Here is an 18323-nt window from a genome sequence, read left to right on the forward strand (position 1 = left end):
TTTTTTTTTTTTTTTTTTTTTTTTTTTTTGCTTAAGATGGAAAAATCAACCTTCTCTTTCAGATTTTTCCAAGACTTGTTGGGTCAGACTTTCTACCACATTTCAGGGTTAACCTACCCATCTGGTTACCCACACTTATTGTCTGTGAATGACGAGAGGTTATTTCCCGCAGACTGAAAGTGAGGACATGAGTTAAGATGGAAAACAGCAGTCATACAATAAAATTTATGCAAGAAAGTTTCTGGAATCCAGGTTAGAGCAATTAGTCTATCCCTGAGACAATGTTTGGGAGATGCTTTTTGTGCTTCCTTGAAGGATGAGATACAAAGTGCGACCCCAGTGAGAAGAGATAATGGAAATGGGATTGCAGTGGGGCACTTTTAAAACCAGCTCAGGCCAGCCACTTCTAGGAATTCTCATTTTGTTGGAAGAGTTGGGATGTGAAGAGAGAAAGGACTTAGTGCTATGCCCTGCTCAGCACTACCTTCCTGTAAGCTCTAACTAAATGCTATTTGATAGTAGTCCCCCAGGTCTTTATCGACTGTTCCCAATAAATGATGCTTCATTAATCTTGATCTGACAGCCACATTAGAGGTAACATGAGTGGCACAAAGAGCTGTCTTGCAATCAAGGCTGCAAGGCCAGTTGCAAAGCAGCAATGGGCCCTTGCCAAAGTGGCTGTAATTCTTAACTAAAAGGCAAGTTTGGGGTCACAAAACAGGGATTTCCAGGCATAGATCCATTTTTTCAGCCTGATTTTTAGATTCCTCTCAGCTGGGGGACAAATCCACTTTAAAAGAAAGGCAAACCTTAAAAATACCTATATTCAACAAATTTATATTCTTTAGTATTTTACCATTGACCCAAGCTGTACCTTGATGATACATACAACAGTTGAATGAAATGACAGATTGCATTTTAAACAAAGTGCTTGGTAAAAGACAGGTGGGTAATGAAAGAGTGTATAACAGTATTGAAATTCCAAAGAGGCTGAGTCTGAAGGAATATGCTAGAGTATAAAAAGCAAATCCTTATTAGGAGGGATTTAAGGGCAGGAGTCAAACACTCAATCAGCAGTAATGGGACAGAGCCAGGGTGGCCAACATATGGTTGAGGACAGTGCTTCTCAACCCTGATACCCTTTGGAATCAATGAGCTTCTTAAAGATGCCGGTGTCTGGCACCTCTTCAGATTAATGGAACACAAATCTCTGGGGACTGGGTTTTGAGCATCTGGAAAAAGCTCCTCCATGTGAATCTAGACCGAAGGAAGCATGCTGCCTCTTCACCGGGCAGTTCAAACTTAGACTATTTTAGAGGGAAGTGCCAATCTCAGAGCACGTGCAGAGAGGCTTCAGGCTGTGAGGGGACAGCATGTGTGGTGAGAGTGAATAGGGGTGTTTGGTTTAGAGAGGGAAGTTAGAGTAGACGTAGCCTTCCGTCAAATATTGAAAGATTTGCCAGGTGGAGGATGACAGTTTCTTGATAGCTGCAACAGTTAGAACCAGGAAATGCCTAGATCCAGACCTGAGTTAAATCCAAACAAAACAATATTTCCTACAGTGCCGTCCGTGATTGGAAAGGACTTCCTCAGGAGGAACACCCTCTTCCGTAGAACACGTTACCCTATGTAGCTGCATACCTTTGTAAAAACCAAATTATATTCGTTTCAATAAAACAAAACTACTTTCTAACAATACGTTAAAGATAAAATGCTGCATTACAGACCACTTTTTTTTAATTGCAAGTAAGCTTAGAATGGTCGTTGACAAAGCATTAACTAAATCATTGACCAGTTTTCAACATCACTTTTTCCCTGCTGATTAGTGCTAACCCTTTTGGAAACATTGTTGGTGTCCAGTGGTGATTCTTTAGATAGTTTTTGTCCAATGGCAGTCACAGTAAATTCGCAATTTAAAAGTTTTCTACTTAACATTGAAACAGATTTACATTAAGCAATGATGATTCTAATAGGCGCTTTAAAACACCTTTTGTTTGAAAAATGTGTTTTTTCATCCATTTTAAATCATTGTTGGAGTAGATATATTAAAAACAAGTCTACAGTTTTCAGTTTAAATCTTGTGCTGAGTTTGGTAGTATCTGTTTCATTCATACGATGAAAAATTATGAATTTCACCCTAAAAACTGCCAAAGTTAAAATAATTTTCATACTAGCTCTTAGCATGTTGATTTGACTAACCGCAACTTCTGATAGAAAATTATTTTAAATGTTATCAGATCTAAGTAATATTTCAGCAAAATAAATTTTTTAACATTAATTGTTTCTTAGCCTTTAAAACAATGACAAATATTAGTATATGATTCTGATTTCCATATCCTCGTGCTAAAAGAAAAACACCAGAAACCATATATAAAAGGGTTTTCCATAGGTGTGATAGCTCTTTGCCTTTGCCAATGAAGAACAATGCTTCAAAAACATTATCCCTATGAAACTATCAAAAATAAAAACTATGTGAGGATTGCAAACACACTGGTAAAATCTCTTTTCATATTTTACCAGTTCAGGATTGTTATATGATCTCTAAGCGATAAACGCATTGGAGAGGTACTTTGGAGAACTAGAAAAAGTCTGAATAACTCAGATTCTAAGTTTGGCAAAGCAAAATGGAGATAATGCTTCACATGACTTTGCTGAAGCTAAATTGAAGCAATGCATATTAAAGCATCCTGTATAATGCAGGATTAGAGGTAGTCTCTATTGACGTTCAAGTTCTATAAAGTGATTAACACTTTGGAATGGCTTTTAAGCTTTAACTTATTGTTTTTCCTTCTTGTTATTTTGAGATAGTAAGTTTTGTTTCATTAACAGAAAAAGTTACAAAGTACTGTGAGGAAGACGGGCTTTGGTACACACACCCTGACAGCAACATATCCTGGTCCAACTATACTATGTGTAACGCTTTCACTCCTGAGAAGATGCAGGTAGGTTCTATTTCAAATTTCAGTATTGGGTGAGAATGCCATCATCTGTGCATGGAAATTTATGCCTAATTGTAAAACACCTGCTACCAAGACGCCAACTATTTTGTAGAAGGAAATCAGATAATGACCTGTCAATTCTAGGGACTCTGTGAAGTGGCACTAGAGAAAATGATGTTTTACTTCTTGGTTGGCATTCAGTCAGTGAGAGTTCTGTGAGCATGTGGAATCAGGCCATTTGTGGCAAGGGGAACGTGTCCATGGAGCAAATGATGGGATTCCCTGCAGTGCCAGACATTAGGCAGCATTTCCAGGAACTGCCTTAACATCTCTTCTCCTGGAAGAGTTCCAAAACTACAGATTTCTCCACAAGTCACCAGCTAATGGTTGTCCCCACCCCTGTCCTGAGATGTCTATGACAGTTTTACTATCAAGCCTTGAAGGAACTCTAAGAACAGGGCCTCTCATCAGCCCACAGGTAAGCGTGTGGCTGTTTAGATTATTTTCCGTGGAAGTCCGTTCTAACTTGCTACTTCTCGTGTCTTACTGGCTGTTAAATATTTTTACTATCTTAGCTTAGAAACATTTAAGCCAGTGGGGCGGGGTGGGGGAGTGGGGGGCAGATAGCTACTGCCTTCTTCAGATGCTTCAGAAATCTGAAAAGATCATTAAGTCTACCACCAGCCTCCTCTCCCTACAGAACCGGGAGAAACCGTTGGCCAGCGTTTAGCACACAGGGCCTCTCTGCACAGCCCTGGTGGCTGCAAGAGAAACCTATTGTTTCCTTCAAAGATAGGCCTGTGTGCTCAGTTCTTGCGAAGTTGGAAGCCATACGCACATCAGTGCTTTTGTTTCCTATAAAGAAGCTTTATGAGTATAGAAATTTTTCCTTCCATTAAAAACAAACAACAATTAAAAACAAAGAAGATGAATAGATAGCTTAGAGACCAGTTGACTAGAGGGACATCTCGTCACAGGCACAGGCTGAGGGCACCAAAGCCAGTTACTGCTTCCACAAATTGCTAAGTCACCCCTGAGAGTCAAGACACATGCCTACATCCTAGAGCTATTTATTTAATAAGGTCTGATTGAAATGACGTGTCAATGAGTACGGAATTTCCTGAATGAATGCTGATTACTTTACAGCAAAAAAATTTAACTCTTTTAGCTGAATTGTTAGTAAGAGTGCACATCAAAATAAACAATTCTCAGTGCTGCCACATTTGACCTCTTCACACACTCTGGCCACATCTGAGAAGGAAATAAAGTATTTTAAGAATAAATACTCCCCTCTGGGTACCTAACATAATGATTGAAATTCTATGCACAAATCTTCCATCTATATACAGGCAAAAAAAAAAAAAAAAAAAAGAAATCAACCTAGAATTTATTTAAATAAAAAAACAAACACTTCTCAGTCTTAAGAATGATACAAAAATGGCAAATAAATTATGAGCTGTTGATTTAACCTTACACAGTTAGACAATTCTATTTCAGAAGCATAAATATTTTTTAAAGTATTCTAGAGGCAACTGAAAGAAAATGAATTATATAAAATTCCTTACAAATAAAATATGCAGAGATAAAAATCAAATACTGGCATTCCTATATATCCAAATTAAAAACAGTACTTTAAATGGCAAGGGGACTCAATATGGTAAACTATTTAAAAGGGAAAACTGTTAGAAAATGCTACACCTGTTTTTGTCTAGTGGTAAAGTTAGAAAAAGAGCCAGAAAATGAATTCCTGGGGAAAAAAGACAGGAGCTGAGTGTTTTCTTGCAAAGATTCCTAAATACCTCCTAAGAAGGGACCTACAAGCTATACTGAAGTTTTTATCAGTTCTAGGTATAAACCAACTATTCCAGATTTACTATCATTACCTGCAAGGATAAAAAGCACTGTTAGCAGAGCAGTATCAACAATGAAACTGACGAACAATATGTAAATGCCTAGTGAAATGATGCAACCACAATTCAGGATAAGTTGACACGTTCATTTTGAAACTCTAAGGCCTACAAGGCAATACCCGTTTCTGTCTAGCAATAATGCACATAACCAAACAAAGGGCTCTGTTTTGTGAGCCTTTTAAGCAGAATTAGTGTTTCAATCTCAGACCCTTCACAAAGAAATTGATAAGAATCAAAATGTTCAAGGGTAATGATTTGTACATAAATGGTGCGTTTCTCCCAGGAATTCAAAGAACTCCATAGAAATTTTCCAGCTTATCTACACTGCATTCACATTCATACCAGGACCCAATAAGTTACTGAAAATACCTAAAGTTCCTCCCACAACCCAATAACCTGTTGTGGGAGGGAACTTAACACCAGAAGCCCAGAGATTATGTTGTCCTCCTTTCAAGCCATTGCCCTCTCTGAGTCTCTGGTTTTTTTCACCCGCAAAATGGATATTACAGTCTCTTTTTCTCCCAGACAAAATAGAATACAGGGTGCCCAACTCTGAAAACAAGTTAGGTGCTTAGAGAGTTCTACCTATCAGTAAATAAAGAAGGAAATGATCCACTATTGTCAGAGAAGTGTCATAGGTCCACCTGCCCCTAAACGTCTCTCCCATTGACATCATAAACATAAAAGGCAACGTTGGAAAATATAACAATGTGGAATAACATAAGTAAAGAACTTAGATTTAAATGCTGAGCTATGTCTACTGCTGGTCAAAGATTATACCTAAGAGATGTTATTTCTTTTCAATTTGGAGCACACATTTTAGTTTGTTGAAAATTAGAGTTAGGGATTCATTGTATTTTTTTTCCATATCACTGTTCAACTGACCCAGCAACATTTATTGAAAAGACCATCCTTTCCCTACTGCCCTATAGCATCACCATTATCGTATATCAAGTGACCATACATGTCACTACATGCTTCTGGACTGCGTTGCACAGGTCTATTTGTCTCTCCTTGCACCAGTATCACACTGCTGGATTCTAGTGGCTTTATAACAAATCATGTTGCTCCATAGAGTAGGTCTTACCACTGTGTTCTTCAAGATTGTCTTGGCTATATTTTTTCTTTGTATTTTCAGTACAAATTTTAGAAGCAGTCTGTCAAATTTTACATGCAAAGAAACCTTGTGATCAGTTTGAAAATTTTGAGATCTTTATCTTCCAAACATTGAATAGAATATATCCCTCTATTCATCTCTGTCTTTAATATCGCTCAATAATGTTTTATAGATTTCTGTGTAGAGCTCACATGCATCCTTCTGCAGATTTTTTTTTTAAGTTATTTATTTTTGGCTGCGTTGGGTCTTCGTTGGTGCGTGCGGGCTTTCTGTGGTTGCGGCGAGCGGGGGCTACTCTTCCTTGTGGTGCGCAGGCTTCTCATGGTGGTGGCTTCTCTTGTTGTGGAGCATGGGTTCTAGGCATGCGGGCTTCAGTAGTTGTGGCTTGCGGGCTCTAGAGCGCAGGCTCAGTAGTTGTGGTGCACGGGCTTAGTTGCTCCGCAGCATGTGGGATCTTCCCGGACCAGGGCTCAAACCCATGTCCCCTGCATTGGCAGGCGGATTCTTAACCACTGCGCCACCAGGGAAGTCCCCCTTCTGCAGATTTATTCTCAAGCATTTGATTTTTTTAATACAATTGTAAATGCCACATTTGAAATTTTATTATTTGTTGTTTATGTATTAAAACTGTTCTCATTTTTTTATCCAACAATTTTTATAAAACTCACTTATTAATTTTAGTAATTTATAAATTTTATATTTTATATGTATAGTATTATATCAGCTGCAAATAATAACAGATGGATTTCTAGGTAGCCATTAAATTAATCTACTTTCTGTCTCTAAGAGATTTGCCTTTTCTGGACATTTCGTATTAATAGGATTATACAATATGTGGGTTTTTGTGACTGGCTTCTTTCACTTAGCTTGATGTTTTCGATGTTCGTCCATGTTATAGCATGTGTAAGTACTTCATTCCTTTCTATGGCTGAATAGTATTCCATTCTGTGGACAAACCACATATACCAGTCGATGGACATTTATGTTATTTCCACTTATTTTTTTTTTTTTGCGGTATGCGGGCCTCTCACTGTTGTGGCCTCTCCCGTTGCGGAGCACAGGCTCTGGACGCGCAGGCTCAGCGGCCCTGGCTCACGGGCCCAGCCGCTCCGCGGCATGTGGGATCTTTCCGGACCGGGGCACGAACCCATGTCCCCTGCATTGGCAGGCAGACTCTCAACCACTGCGCCACCAGGAAAGCCCCTAAACATTTTGTGTACAAGTTTTTGTGTGCACATATGTTTTCATTTATCTTGGGTCGTCTTTTTCTTGATCAGTCTTGTTAAGGGGTATTGAAATTATTTTTTTGTAAGAACTAGGTTTTGTCTTTGATCCACTCAATATATATTCAAGTTCTCTTTATCATTTCTATTTCCTTTCTTTTACATTCTTAAAGTTTAATTTTCTTTAGATGGAAATTTAGGTCATTGATTTTCAATCTTCTTTTCTCACATATGCATTTTAGTCTTTAAACTTCCCTCTATGCACAGCTTCATCTACATCCAAAAAGTTTTGGTGTGTCGTTGTGAGTTCTTCTTTGATCCAGTGTTTATTTAGAAATATATTGTTTGCTTTTCAACAATATGAAGGTGTTTTTTAAGTTATCTTTTTATTAATGATTTCTAGAGTATTATGGTCAGTGAAGATGCTATTTAAGATTTTAATTATTTGAGATATATTCATTTGCTTTACTGACTAGTGTATGTCAATTTGGATATTCTTTGTGCATTTGAAAAGAATGGGTATTCTGCAGATGTTGTGTGCAATGCTTATTATATGTGAATTAGTGAAGTTTGTTGAGCATGTTGTTCAAATCTTCTATAGCTAGATTTTTCCTCCCTGTGTTCATTCTATTGATTACTAGGAGCTGTCAGTTTTTGCTTTATGCTCTGTGTGGTGCATAGACATTTAGCATTGCTGTATCATCCTGACTTAACATCTGGACTCGTATGATATCACACCAGTTTTCTTATGGTTAGTGTTTACCTGGGCCATCTTTTCTCATCCTTTCACATCCAATATTTCTGTATCCCAGTATTAAATAATGTTCCTTACAACATATAATTGCTTTAAAAATCATCTATTCCAACCTCATGATTTTACAGATGAGGACTACTGCAGTCTGGAAAATTGAAGTGACTGGACCTATGAGTGTCACACAAACACTTAACGATAATACTCTGAGTAAAGAATGCTCTAATGAATCCCATCTTCTATTCTTCCCACCATGTCATGCATATTCCAGTAAAACTGATATTCTTAGGAAAGTTAATCTATTAATCCAATTTATAATTCAATATAATTTAATTCTCTGAAATATTTGTTATCATTTTAGTCATTTTTTTAAAGGAGAAAAACATTTGTTGATTTACACTATTTAAAAATAAACATTTTCGGGCAGAAATTGAGACAAAGATGTAGAGAACAAACGTATGGACACCAAGGGGGGAAAGCGGTGGGGGGTGGTGGTGGTGTGATGAATTGGGCGATTGGGATTGACATGTATACACTGATGAAAAAATAATTAAAAAAATAAACTGTTTTCCCTCTTCTATAATAATTTATTCACCTATCTGCTTTAGTAACTGGTTTTGTTGTTGTTGTTGCAGAATGCATACATTCTGTACTACTTGGCTATTGTGGGTCATTCTATGTCGATGTTCACCCTGGTGATCTCTCTGGCGATTTTCATGCTTGTTAGGTAAGTACACCTATAGCATCTGCCTTTTATTTTCTTCTCTTAGGTACTAAAATAAATGGTATACTCTGCAAGAGTGTTGGGCAGGGAGAAGTCTGCTGATTACAAGACATGTAACACTGGGAGTCATGAAGTAGCAAGAAAAATGAAATTAATTAAAATATGTTTTTTAACCCTATCTTTGAGGAAAATAGGATGGATACATATAATTTTCAAAGGCGATATGCCTCCTTCCCCAAATGAAATAATCCTGTGAGCCCGTAAATACACTGCATTAACATGGTAAAGTTCCACTTACCATGGCTAAGCTTCCATGAAGTATTGAGGAAATAATCCTCCTCCTTCTTTTACCCTCACTCTAAAATATGGAGGTGGCCACAAGTTCAAACACACCCTGCTTAATTATGAGCTGTACTGTAAGTGGATTGGGCCAGAAGAGAAGTGGGGCTGGTAAGGCCATGATCATGTTCAGCCAGAAAAGGAAGTTTCTTTTGGCCTTAACTAACTCAGCCAGAGTCAAGGAGAACCTCTAGAAGAAGATGGCCTGTTGTCAAGTGTCAGTTTTTTGCCCTTGCACACCTACCATTGTTAACTGAAAGTGTCTTCTAAGAACTGTAAGAAACAAAATTCCAATGAGGGTTTCTATTCTGAGGCTGTGTCCATACAAATGATTGCATTACCTATTGCAAAATGATTAAGTTGATATAGATACTGATTTTACAATAATGGAGAATTTAAAATATTCTATAGTTTTAGGAATGACCACAATGTATGTGAGATAGTAACATGTTAAATTTGATCCTAAAAACATGTCCTAAATTTCGTGGCATTTTTTTAAATCAAAGGCAGGAGGCATGCTACAGTGCTATTTCCTTCCACTGATACTTTTTTTAGTGATATTATACAAATGATTAAGAAAAGTTCATAGGCACAGACTACAAATAATTCTCCACACTTAAAAGATGTGATATGTAATTAAATGTATAGTGATTCATATATAAAATAACAATCTTAATTTGACTTTTGTTAAAATATTGCCATGATAATACTAGAAAAAATTAAACCAAGGGGAGAATCACACTTACCACACCCTTAATACAACTACAATTATTCTTTCCCTTGACCCTATTTTTTTTTTTTTTTTTTTTGCGGAACGGCCTCTCACTGTTGTGGCCTCTTCCGTTGCGGAGCACAGGCTCCGGACGTGCAGGCTCAGCAGCCATGGCTCACGGGCCCAGCCTCCCCGCGGCATGTGGGATCTTCCCGGACCGGGGCACGAACCCGTGTCCCCTGCATCGGCAGGCGGACTCTCAACCACTGGGCCACCAGGGAAGCCCTCCTTGACCCTATTTTTAATCTTTGCCTATAACTTACATCATAATTACATATTGTATTATGTCAACATCATCAATTTATGTTGATTAAGCAATATAACTGAATAGCAAGTTTTTAACTGAATAGCAAATAATAACAAATAAGCAGAGAGTGAGCTTCTTCCATATTTGGTTTAATAGGAGAAAGACTGATAAAGCAACAAGACATGAAGGATTAATTATTAGAATAATTTTTTCAATTATAATCAGAATACAGCAGAGTAAACACATAGCATGATTAATCTTTGAATGTCTATTCATTTTTCAACTACACTTGACCACAGAGCAAAAATACATCATCATGGCTCTCATATAACTTTGATTAAAAAGTCTGTCACTAACAGTCTATTCTTTAAATTTGTAACTCTGCAATTAATAAATGTACACAGGACTTTAAAGATAAAAAAATGTCGAGGGAGATTTCTTAGTTCTTCTCTAGTCACTTAAATAAGTGATGAGGTCTGAGAGCCAAATCAGCAAAGAAAGTAAGAATGTTCTTTAAATAATTTCTCTATTAAGCCACTAAAGATGGGTGTTTAAAAGTGTAGCACATAGGCAAAGTGAAATATTTCTCAATTCCAGTTAGTCCCAAAACAAAATTAATCTGGTAAAATCCTTGGGAGTGGGGGCATACTATTTAGGAAGCACAGATTTTGCCCTTACTGTCTGTTTCAAGAACCTTCCAAACAGTAACTTAAGTCTTGGGAGGAAAAACATGTCTTATTGAGGTAGAATCTGAATATAACAATGGGAAGACACAAAGTGAAACGGTTGGTTCTCTAGGGTACACACAGTAAAAGGTGACTAGGATACAAAAAACACACATGCTGAGATGCTAAATATTCAAATCCAGAAGCAGTCATGTCTGATTTTTATACCTGTTCTTAATCTTACCTTAAAGATCTGCCCAAACTAAAACTATCAATGCCATCTGTTTTCCTTAAAGTATGTTTCTAATTCGTCACATTTTTTCTTACATTTGGATTTCAGAAGTATTCAAAGTGACTGTGAAAATAAAAATAAAATAACTGATTTATGACTGCATTTTATCTTTTAATTAGAAATATTTTCCCAGGTGTTTTTTAAACACTCAACATCACCCTTGTGATATTTACTGCACATTACAAGGGGCGGTTTTACAATTTATGTACTTAAATGGCATCATCTGTGTGAAACCTGAGCAAGCAATAATCATCACTCCCTTGCTTAATTCTGCACGCCCAGGGTTGAGTTATTTTGCAAAATCCAAATAATCAATTTCATAAAACGTTCATGAAACCAAAATGAGAAGTTACACTCAGCTCTGCTTCTGAGACCTAATGCCTCATTCATAATCATCCCATCGAAATCTCACTCTAAAATCCTAACATGTGCCTTCTAGGGTCTATGAAAAGGAATAACCCTGCAGGTGTCCTTCTCAAACCAGCAGGCCAGGAAGGCCTGCAGAGGAGTTACTGAATATATGGGAGGCTGTAGAACTGCCAATACTTTGCTAAAAATCCTGGGGTATTACTCAGAATGAGATCATTACGGCATGCCGCTAATCTTAATGTGATTTTACTGTGAGCATTCAGGAGAAGATAAAAGGCAGGACTGTGTAACCTGAAACAAATAAGAATCACACTCCCTGTGCTATTGGAAAATGATTGTAGCAATATATATAAAGTCTTCGTTATTTTAAAAGAATAAAATTGAACTTCTAGGCCCTCTTCAAGATAAAGGAAAATTTTTTCAGTGATTTAAATCATAGAAAAGGCAATACTGAAGATCTTAACTGTACAAAGTGGCAGAGTTAAAATAATATTCAGGATGATATACAGGTTACTTCTGATCCACCAATTAAAGGTGGAAAACAGCCTTTTTAGGATATTTGGTTTAGGACCTATACTGGGAAAAATAGTTAGGAGTAGTAACATGGAGAGGAATTAAATAGAACCATCAAATTACTTAAGACTCCTCACGACTAGATGCCAAGAGTTAAATGTCAATAAGAGGGTTAAAATAAAAATACCTTTACAGAAGACTGGCTTGAGAAAGTCACGTAAGTGGACATTTGTGTTTGTTTCCTGCCATTTTAAGCAAGTTTGCAATAAATTCACTTACCAGTTCCATGTACAATTTATCCATTTACATTTCTGCATAATAATTCTAAATACTAAAATATCTCACTGTTTTTTCTTAAGGAAGGTCCAATAATAGAACATGCATTAACATCCATTTTGACTACTTGGTACCAAAGTACTACTTGCTGATTAAATATTGTGAATATCAATTACTCTTGCCTGAAAGTTAACAGAGATATATGCTGAAAGAGAAGTGTGTTCATTGTGTTACATTTTCTACATTACATTACACTGACCGTGTTGGCCGAAAAAAAAAAAGTTTTCCACTGGGACCTCTAAAAGGAATATTGATTCCTCTATTACTCAGTATTCCCTATTATTCTGTTTCACATCTTTATAGAGGATGGATAGATAACTATCTTATATAGTATCCTATTACACATCTCTGGCTGCCTTCCTGTTCCTCCAGAGAAACCATTAAATCAATGGCAGCAAAAACAGCCTCCTTTCTCCCAACCCAACCTTGACATGGCAGGACACCAAATGTAACTGTTGGTCATCGCTTGGCACATGTTCACTCATAGAACAGTAGTAATAGGAAAAGAAGCAAGAGTTATGATTGAAAGGGAGTTCCTTAAGGATAAAGATTTTGTGCTAAATCCAAAGATACAAAGCCCTTGTCAGATAGGAAAGATGTATAACATACTGTTCTGAATGTTTCTAGGAGTTTTAATGCAATCCATTTCACATTCCCTCCTTCCCTCACTCCTCTTGTCCATCATGAACAAGGTATGATACCTAAGTAAAGGAAAACTTAAAGTTGTGCCTTGTCCTGTGATATCAAACTGATCTATACAATCTGCAAGACTCAAGGCAAATATTAAGCACCTTCTCATACAACTTCAAGATCCTGCAAGCACACATATACACGCATAGGATACCAATAACTTGAAACAAAGTTTTCAATGTGAAAGATTTACACCAGGTAATTAAAATCATAAATATGACATTTAGCTTTAACTTTAAAGTGTGACATCTTGAGATTCATATGAAAGTAAATCGTTATCTCATCCTCACATGTGAATGACACCTTGATTGGGCCAAGACAGGAGTAGATTATATTGTCTTATCCTCCCACTCTTGGAGAATCCATAGTACTTATAGTTCCCTGTCACTCAGAGTAAGCAAGATCCTGTCCATCTAAATACCTGTGTTTTTTTTGTTTTTTGTTTTTATCAAGAGGAATAAAGTAGAGCTAACATCTGGTTCATGCCATTTCTACTAAAGACATTTCAGGTCTGACAGGAAAATGCCCGCTTCTCTCATGTTCATTCAGGCAACAGGATATTTGTATTGAGAACAATTAAACACATAATTTCTTAAGTTCAGTTAATCCTCGTCAGCATCCTATACCTCTTTCAGAACATTTATTATAATAGTAAATAATTATGTAATGTATAAGGTCCCTGAAAGCAGAAGCTGTCTGTTTTGTTTACCCATATATCCCTATCATCTACAAGAGGGTTTGAATCAGAGTTGGATACACAGTAATATGTGTTGGATTATTGAAAGAATTTTAATAAATTTAAAGTACATTTAACTCGCTTCAAAAAGCTGAGTGTAAATGTCATCAAGTGTAGTAAAAATTTTAAAACTCAATAAGGAGAAATTATATTGAAATCTTCAAGAAACAGAGACTCATATATTAGTCATATTCTTCCTTTGGAACCTGACAGTTTATCTAGCTTTAAACCATCACTTTCTCATTGTGTACATAACACAGTACTGTATATAGGTTTTACGTAATGTTGAACAACAGGATAATGTCCAATATTAGTTAAGAATCTGGCAAATGTTCAGTATGATACAAAGTATGAAATAGGAGATCATCTAGCATTTAATGTAATTCTCTGTACTGGAGAAACTGTTTAGTGGTCACGGCTCAAAGAAAATTGCTATTATATAAAGATTTTTAATGCAAAAAAGAGTATTAAGGCCTACTGTGTGTCAGAAGCTGTACTAGGTACACAAAACAAATTCCTTTAGCATTTCCATTCTAGTAAGAGAAAATAACAGGCAGTAAACAAATATACGATATGTCAGGAGGCAGTAAGTGTTAAGAAGAAAAAAAAAAACAGGGATACAAGGACCCAAGAGTAAGCTGGAGGTGGAGGAAGTATATTTTATTTAGGGCAGTTCTGGTTTACACAGGAGACTGAACATTAACCAGTTCTGTAAGCTAATATCCATTGACAGATTATTGAACCCTACCCAATCCAAAGAAAATCAGGCATGAGAATAGCAACGCTGAATGATGCATTCATCCATACTCCTTAGTTATGCCTAATGTCAACTGTCGTTGGTTTAAGCCAGGCTGAATCCAATAATGAGAACACAGATATTTGCCTCCCAGTGAGAAGAATTATAAAATGCTATTACAACTGTATGAATAAATGGCAGGTCAGATGTTTAACAGTTACTTTATGGGAAGAGTTTATGCAGTATAAATGGGCATGATGTTTTACATAAATATTTTTTTCTTTTTAAAGCCTTAAATTTGCATCCTACTTTTTTTTTTTTTTTTTTCCCCCGGTACGCAAGCCTCTCACTATTGTAGCCTCTTCCGTTGCGGAGCACAGGCTCCGGACGCGCAGGCTCAACGGCCATGGCTCACGGGCCCAGCCGCTCCGCGGCATGTGGGATCCTCCCAGACTGGGGCACGAACCCGTGTCCCCTGCATCGGCAGGCGGACTCTCAACCCCTGCGCCACCAGGGGAGCCCCCTGCTTCCTACTTTCTATAGTACTGTTAAAAAACCAACTAGGTTCAGTTTATTTAACAAAATTTTCTGCTGCTACATAAAGTAGCACATGGTAGTGTGTGTGAGAAAAAGAGAGAGAGGGAGAGAAAGTTCTCCTCTAAACCCCATCTTTACCATTGGCTGCCTCCTGCATTCTACTCCTGCTCAACAAGTTGAGGATTTTAAAATATTCTGTATTAACTATTTACTAATACTTGTGCTTCCTGAAGAGTTGAAAAAGGTAGCTACAATAATCAAAATATGCTCTAACAGTTGCCCTTATTGCTTAAAGTTACTTTTTACTACAGATAATTGACAACTCATTTTTCCTTTGATTTGAAAATATAGGAAAGCATTTTCATGACCCATTTTTCCCCAGAATTTTCTTGTCAAACTGCCTGGGATTCTAGCTTTATTCCATGAAGATTTTTTAGGAGTAGTTACTATGATCACTCGTTGGCATCATTAACTGAATGTTAACGTTAAATTTCTCACATCATGCTAAATATTTTTTGACTGGATCAAATATGGTAAACACGAGATTTTAATTCATCTAGGATAATCACTCCAATTTTGTTATAGCCATCCTGCAGGCTGTCTACATTTGCATCAAAAAGTGAAATAGGAGGGGCTTCCTTGGTGGCGCAGTGGTTAAGAGTCCGCCTGCCGATGCAGGGGACACGGGTTCGTGCCCCGGTCCAGGAAGATCCCACATGCCGCGGAGCGGCTGGGCCTGTGAGCCATGGCTGCTGAGCCTGCGCGTCCGGAGCCTGTGCTCCGCAATGGGAGAGGCCGCAACACTGAGAGGCCCGCGTACCGCAAAAAAAAAAAAAAGTGAAATAGGATATTCAAACTAATGTTTATTTAGATGAACATTCACACAAGTACAAATTTATGAAGTGGAGGAGAAAGGAATGAAAAATGCAGCAAACCGTTTAGTACGCCAGAGGTGGGACATGGCTGTTCCAACAAGCAGTGCATTTGGATAGGTCCCAGGTCCAAACCACACTGTGCCTCAGCACGAGATCAGATTTGAGACTAGTTAGAATTCTCTGCCTGTGTCTGAGCTCCACCATCAGGAGGACATGGAAAGAAGGAGCCATAGGGTTGATTTCCAGTTGGAATACAAGAAATAAGAAGGTATTAAAAGAAATGGTGAAAGAAAAGGATGGCAGGATACTTAATAAAATCTGTGTAATGTGATGGACCAAGGACATGGATTCAGTCAGGCTGTCAGGCAGCCTTGTTTCTGACTTCAGGCTCTGTTATCCCATTTGCCACTCAATTTCTGCCGGGTTACATCAATGGAGAGTCGACATTTCATCTGAAGCACAATTCCAAACCCTAATAGTTTCTCTTGTAAAAGTCCTTCTCTTAATTAATTTTATGACATTTGTTATCATTGAAAGTGATTTTTATCACTCACTCTTTTAGTTATTGTAGGAAGTCACTCTAAGGACTGAAAACTATAAGCTACCAGAAAACTGTAAAAACCAGGCAGAAAGGTAGTAATGAGTCTTAAAGATGAAAACATCTTCACTTATTTCTATATGTTCTTTCCTCTGTTGCTAAAGAAAGTATTAAAAATATTTACAAAGTGGGTTTTTTTTTCCAGGTACGTCAACATTTTGGCACTGGTTAATGCTTTCTGTTACTTTTTCCTTCCAGGAGCCTTAAGTGCCAAAGGGTGACTCTGCACAAGAACATGTTTCTGACTTACGTTCTGAATTCTATCATTATCATCATCCACCTGGTTGAAGTTGTGCCCAACGGAGAGCTCGTGAAAAGGGATCCGGTAAGCACTACATGATTTGTTTTTAATTTTATTTTCAAGGATATGATAAGTATAAATAGTGAACATGGTGTCATTGTCTTACTTAAGCAGCTGTTTATATATATAATATTTTACAGTTGAGTTTTGCATTTAACAAGGCACATCATTTCTGTGTAATTATTGGAAGTAATGGTTATATGCTATAGTAAAGGGCTGGGAATAATAAAGTTATAGCCCAATAAGAATCATACTGTAAATAATGAATTTTCATGACTAATCAATAATTTATTAACATCTATGGGAAGTTCACTGAGCACATATACTAGGTGTACTAAAGCAGCGCTTTGCAGTGGCCCCAGTGTGTCACTAATGGGTTACAGGTGTGCATAGGTATTAATCCCTCAGCATTCTGGTGCCGAGCTGGTCTTGGGCCAGTCACTTCAGCTGCAAGTAGCTATGCATTTACTCTAGTTATTCATATAAATTTTATCATGTTCTATGTTTGCATGACTTAGAAAAAAGATTTAAATGTCCCTAGTTCAGGCACTGTCATCTCCCAGTCTCTGCTAATGGCCCCCATTAACTGAGCTCAACCAGAAGCCAGAGGGCGAGGAAGCCCTGGAGGAGATGTGCAGAGCAATTTCTCCAGGCCCAGGAGCTGGGTAGAGAGTGCATTTGAAAGCACAAACAGAAGTTATCCAGCACACAATGAATGGCCAAGGGATATTTTCATTTTTGTTTCTCTCTGCTTAACTGTGTTATGCAAGCATCTGTAGATAGCCTCATCTTTCAAAACTGGCATTTGACAGCTCTGCCAACCCAATGACAAAAATGCGTGAAATCTGCCCAGGGCGTGCATCCTGCGTGACAGTGGCATGGCATGGGAAAGCAGCTTAATTTGGCTTCTAATGGATCCACAGTGCTAATAATTTTTGCAGTGTGAATACATCCAGAAAGGCATTGTGATCCATCTTTTAAAACCATGGCATCTGTTACTGAGACAGATTCCTGTCTTAGGTGCAGAATGGGTTTACCTTGAAGAGTTTTCGTCTTTCACGTCAACTGATTTTAATAAAAGTAATCTCATTTCACTTAATTCTCACAAGACCCCAGCGAAGGGTGGATAGTCTCCCCGTTATTTTTTTTAACACCTTTATTGGAGTATAATTGCTTTACAATGGTGTGTTAGTTTCTGCTTTATAACAAAGTGAATCACCTACACATATACATATATCCCCATATCCTCTCCCTCTTGTGTCTCCCTCACACCCTCCCTATCCCACCTCTCTAGGTGGTCACAAAGCACTGAGCTGACCTCCCTGTGCTATGCAGCTGCTTCCCACTAGCTATCTATTTTACATTTGGTAGTGTATATATGTCCCTGCCACTCTCTCACTTCGTCCCAGCTTACCCTTCCCCCTCCCCGTGTCCCAAGTCCATTCTCTGCATCTGCATCTTTATTCGTGTCCTGCAATCTCCCCATTATTATTATTATTATTTTATCTTCTATTTTCTTTTTTTTAACATCTTTATTGGGGTATAATTGCTTTACAATGGTGTGTTAGTTTCTGCTTTATAACAAAGTGAATCAGTTATACATATACATATGTTCCCATATCTCTTCCCTCTTGCATCTCCCTCCCTCCCACC

General features: G+C 37.6%; 1 protein-coding gene across 2 annotated transcripts in view; it reads left to right on the top strand.

Annotated features, from left to right (window-relative positions):
- Positions 1–18323, top strand: part of CALCR (calcitonin receptor) — a 144884-nt gene that overhangs the window by 95152 nt on the left and 31409 nt on the right. For both annotated transcript variants that reach the window (XM_024767084.1, XM_024767083.1), the window contains exons 6-8: positions 2830–2942; positions 8576–8667; positions 16568–16694. In XM_024767084.1, the coding sequence (XP_024622852.1) occupies positions 2830–2942; positions 8576–8667; positions 16568–16694 (332 nt within the window). The remainder of the gene's footprint in view (positions 1–2829; positions 2943–8575; positions 8668–16567; positions 16695–18323) is intronic.

The sequence above is a fragment of the Neophocaena asiaeorientalis genome, unplaced genomic scaffold (genome assembly GCF_003031525.2).
Source record: "Neophocaena asiaeorientalis asiaeorientalis breed wild unplaced genomic scaffold, Neophocaena_asiaeorientalis_V1.1 scaffold70, whole genome shotgun sequence".
In the NCBI taxonomy this organism is placed as follows: domain Eukaryota; kingdom Metazoa; phylum Chordata; class Mammalia; order Artiodactyla; family Phocoenidae; genus Neophocaena; species Neophocaena asiaeorientalis.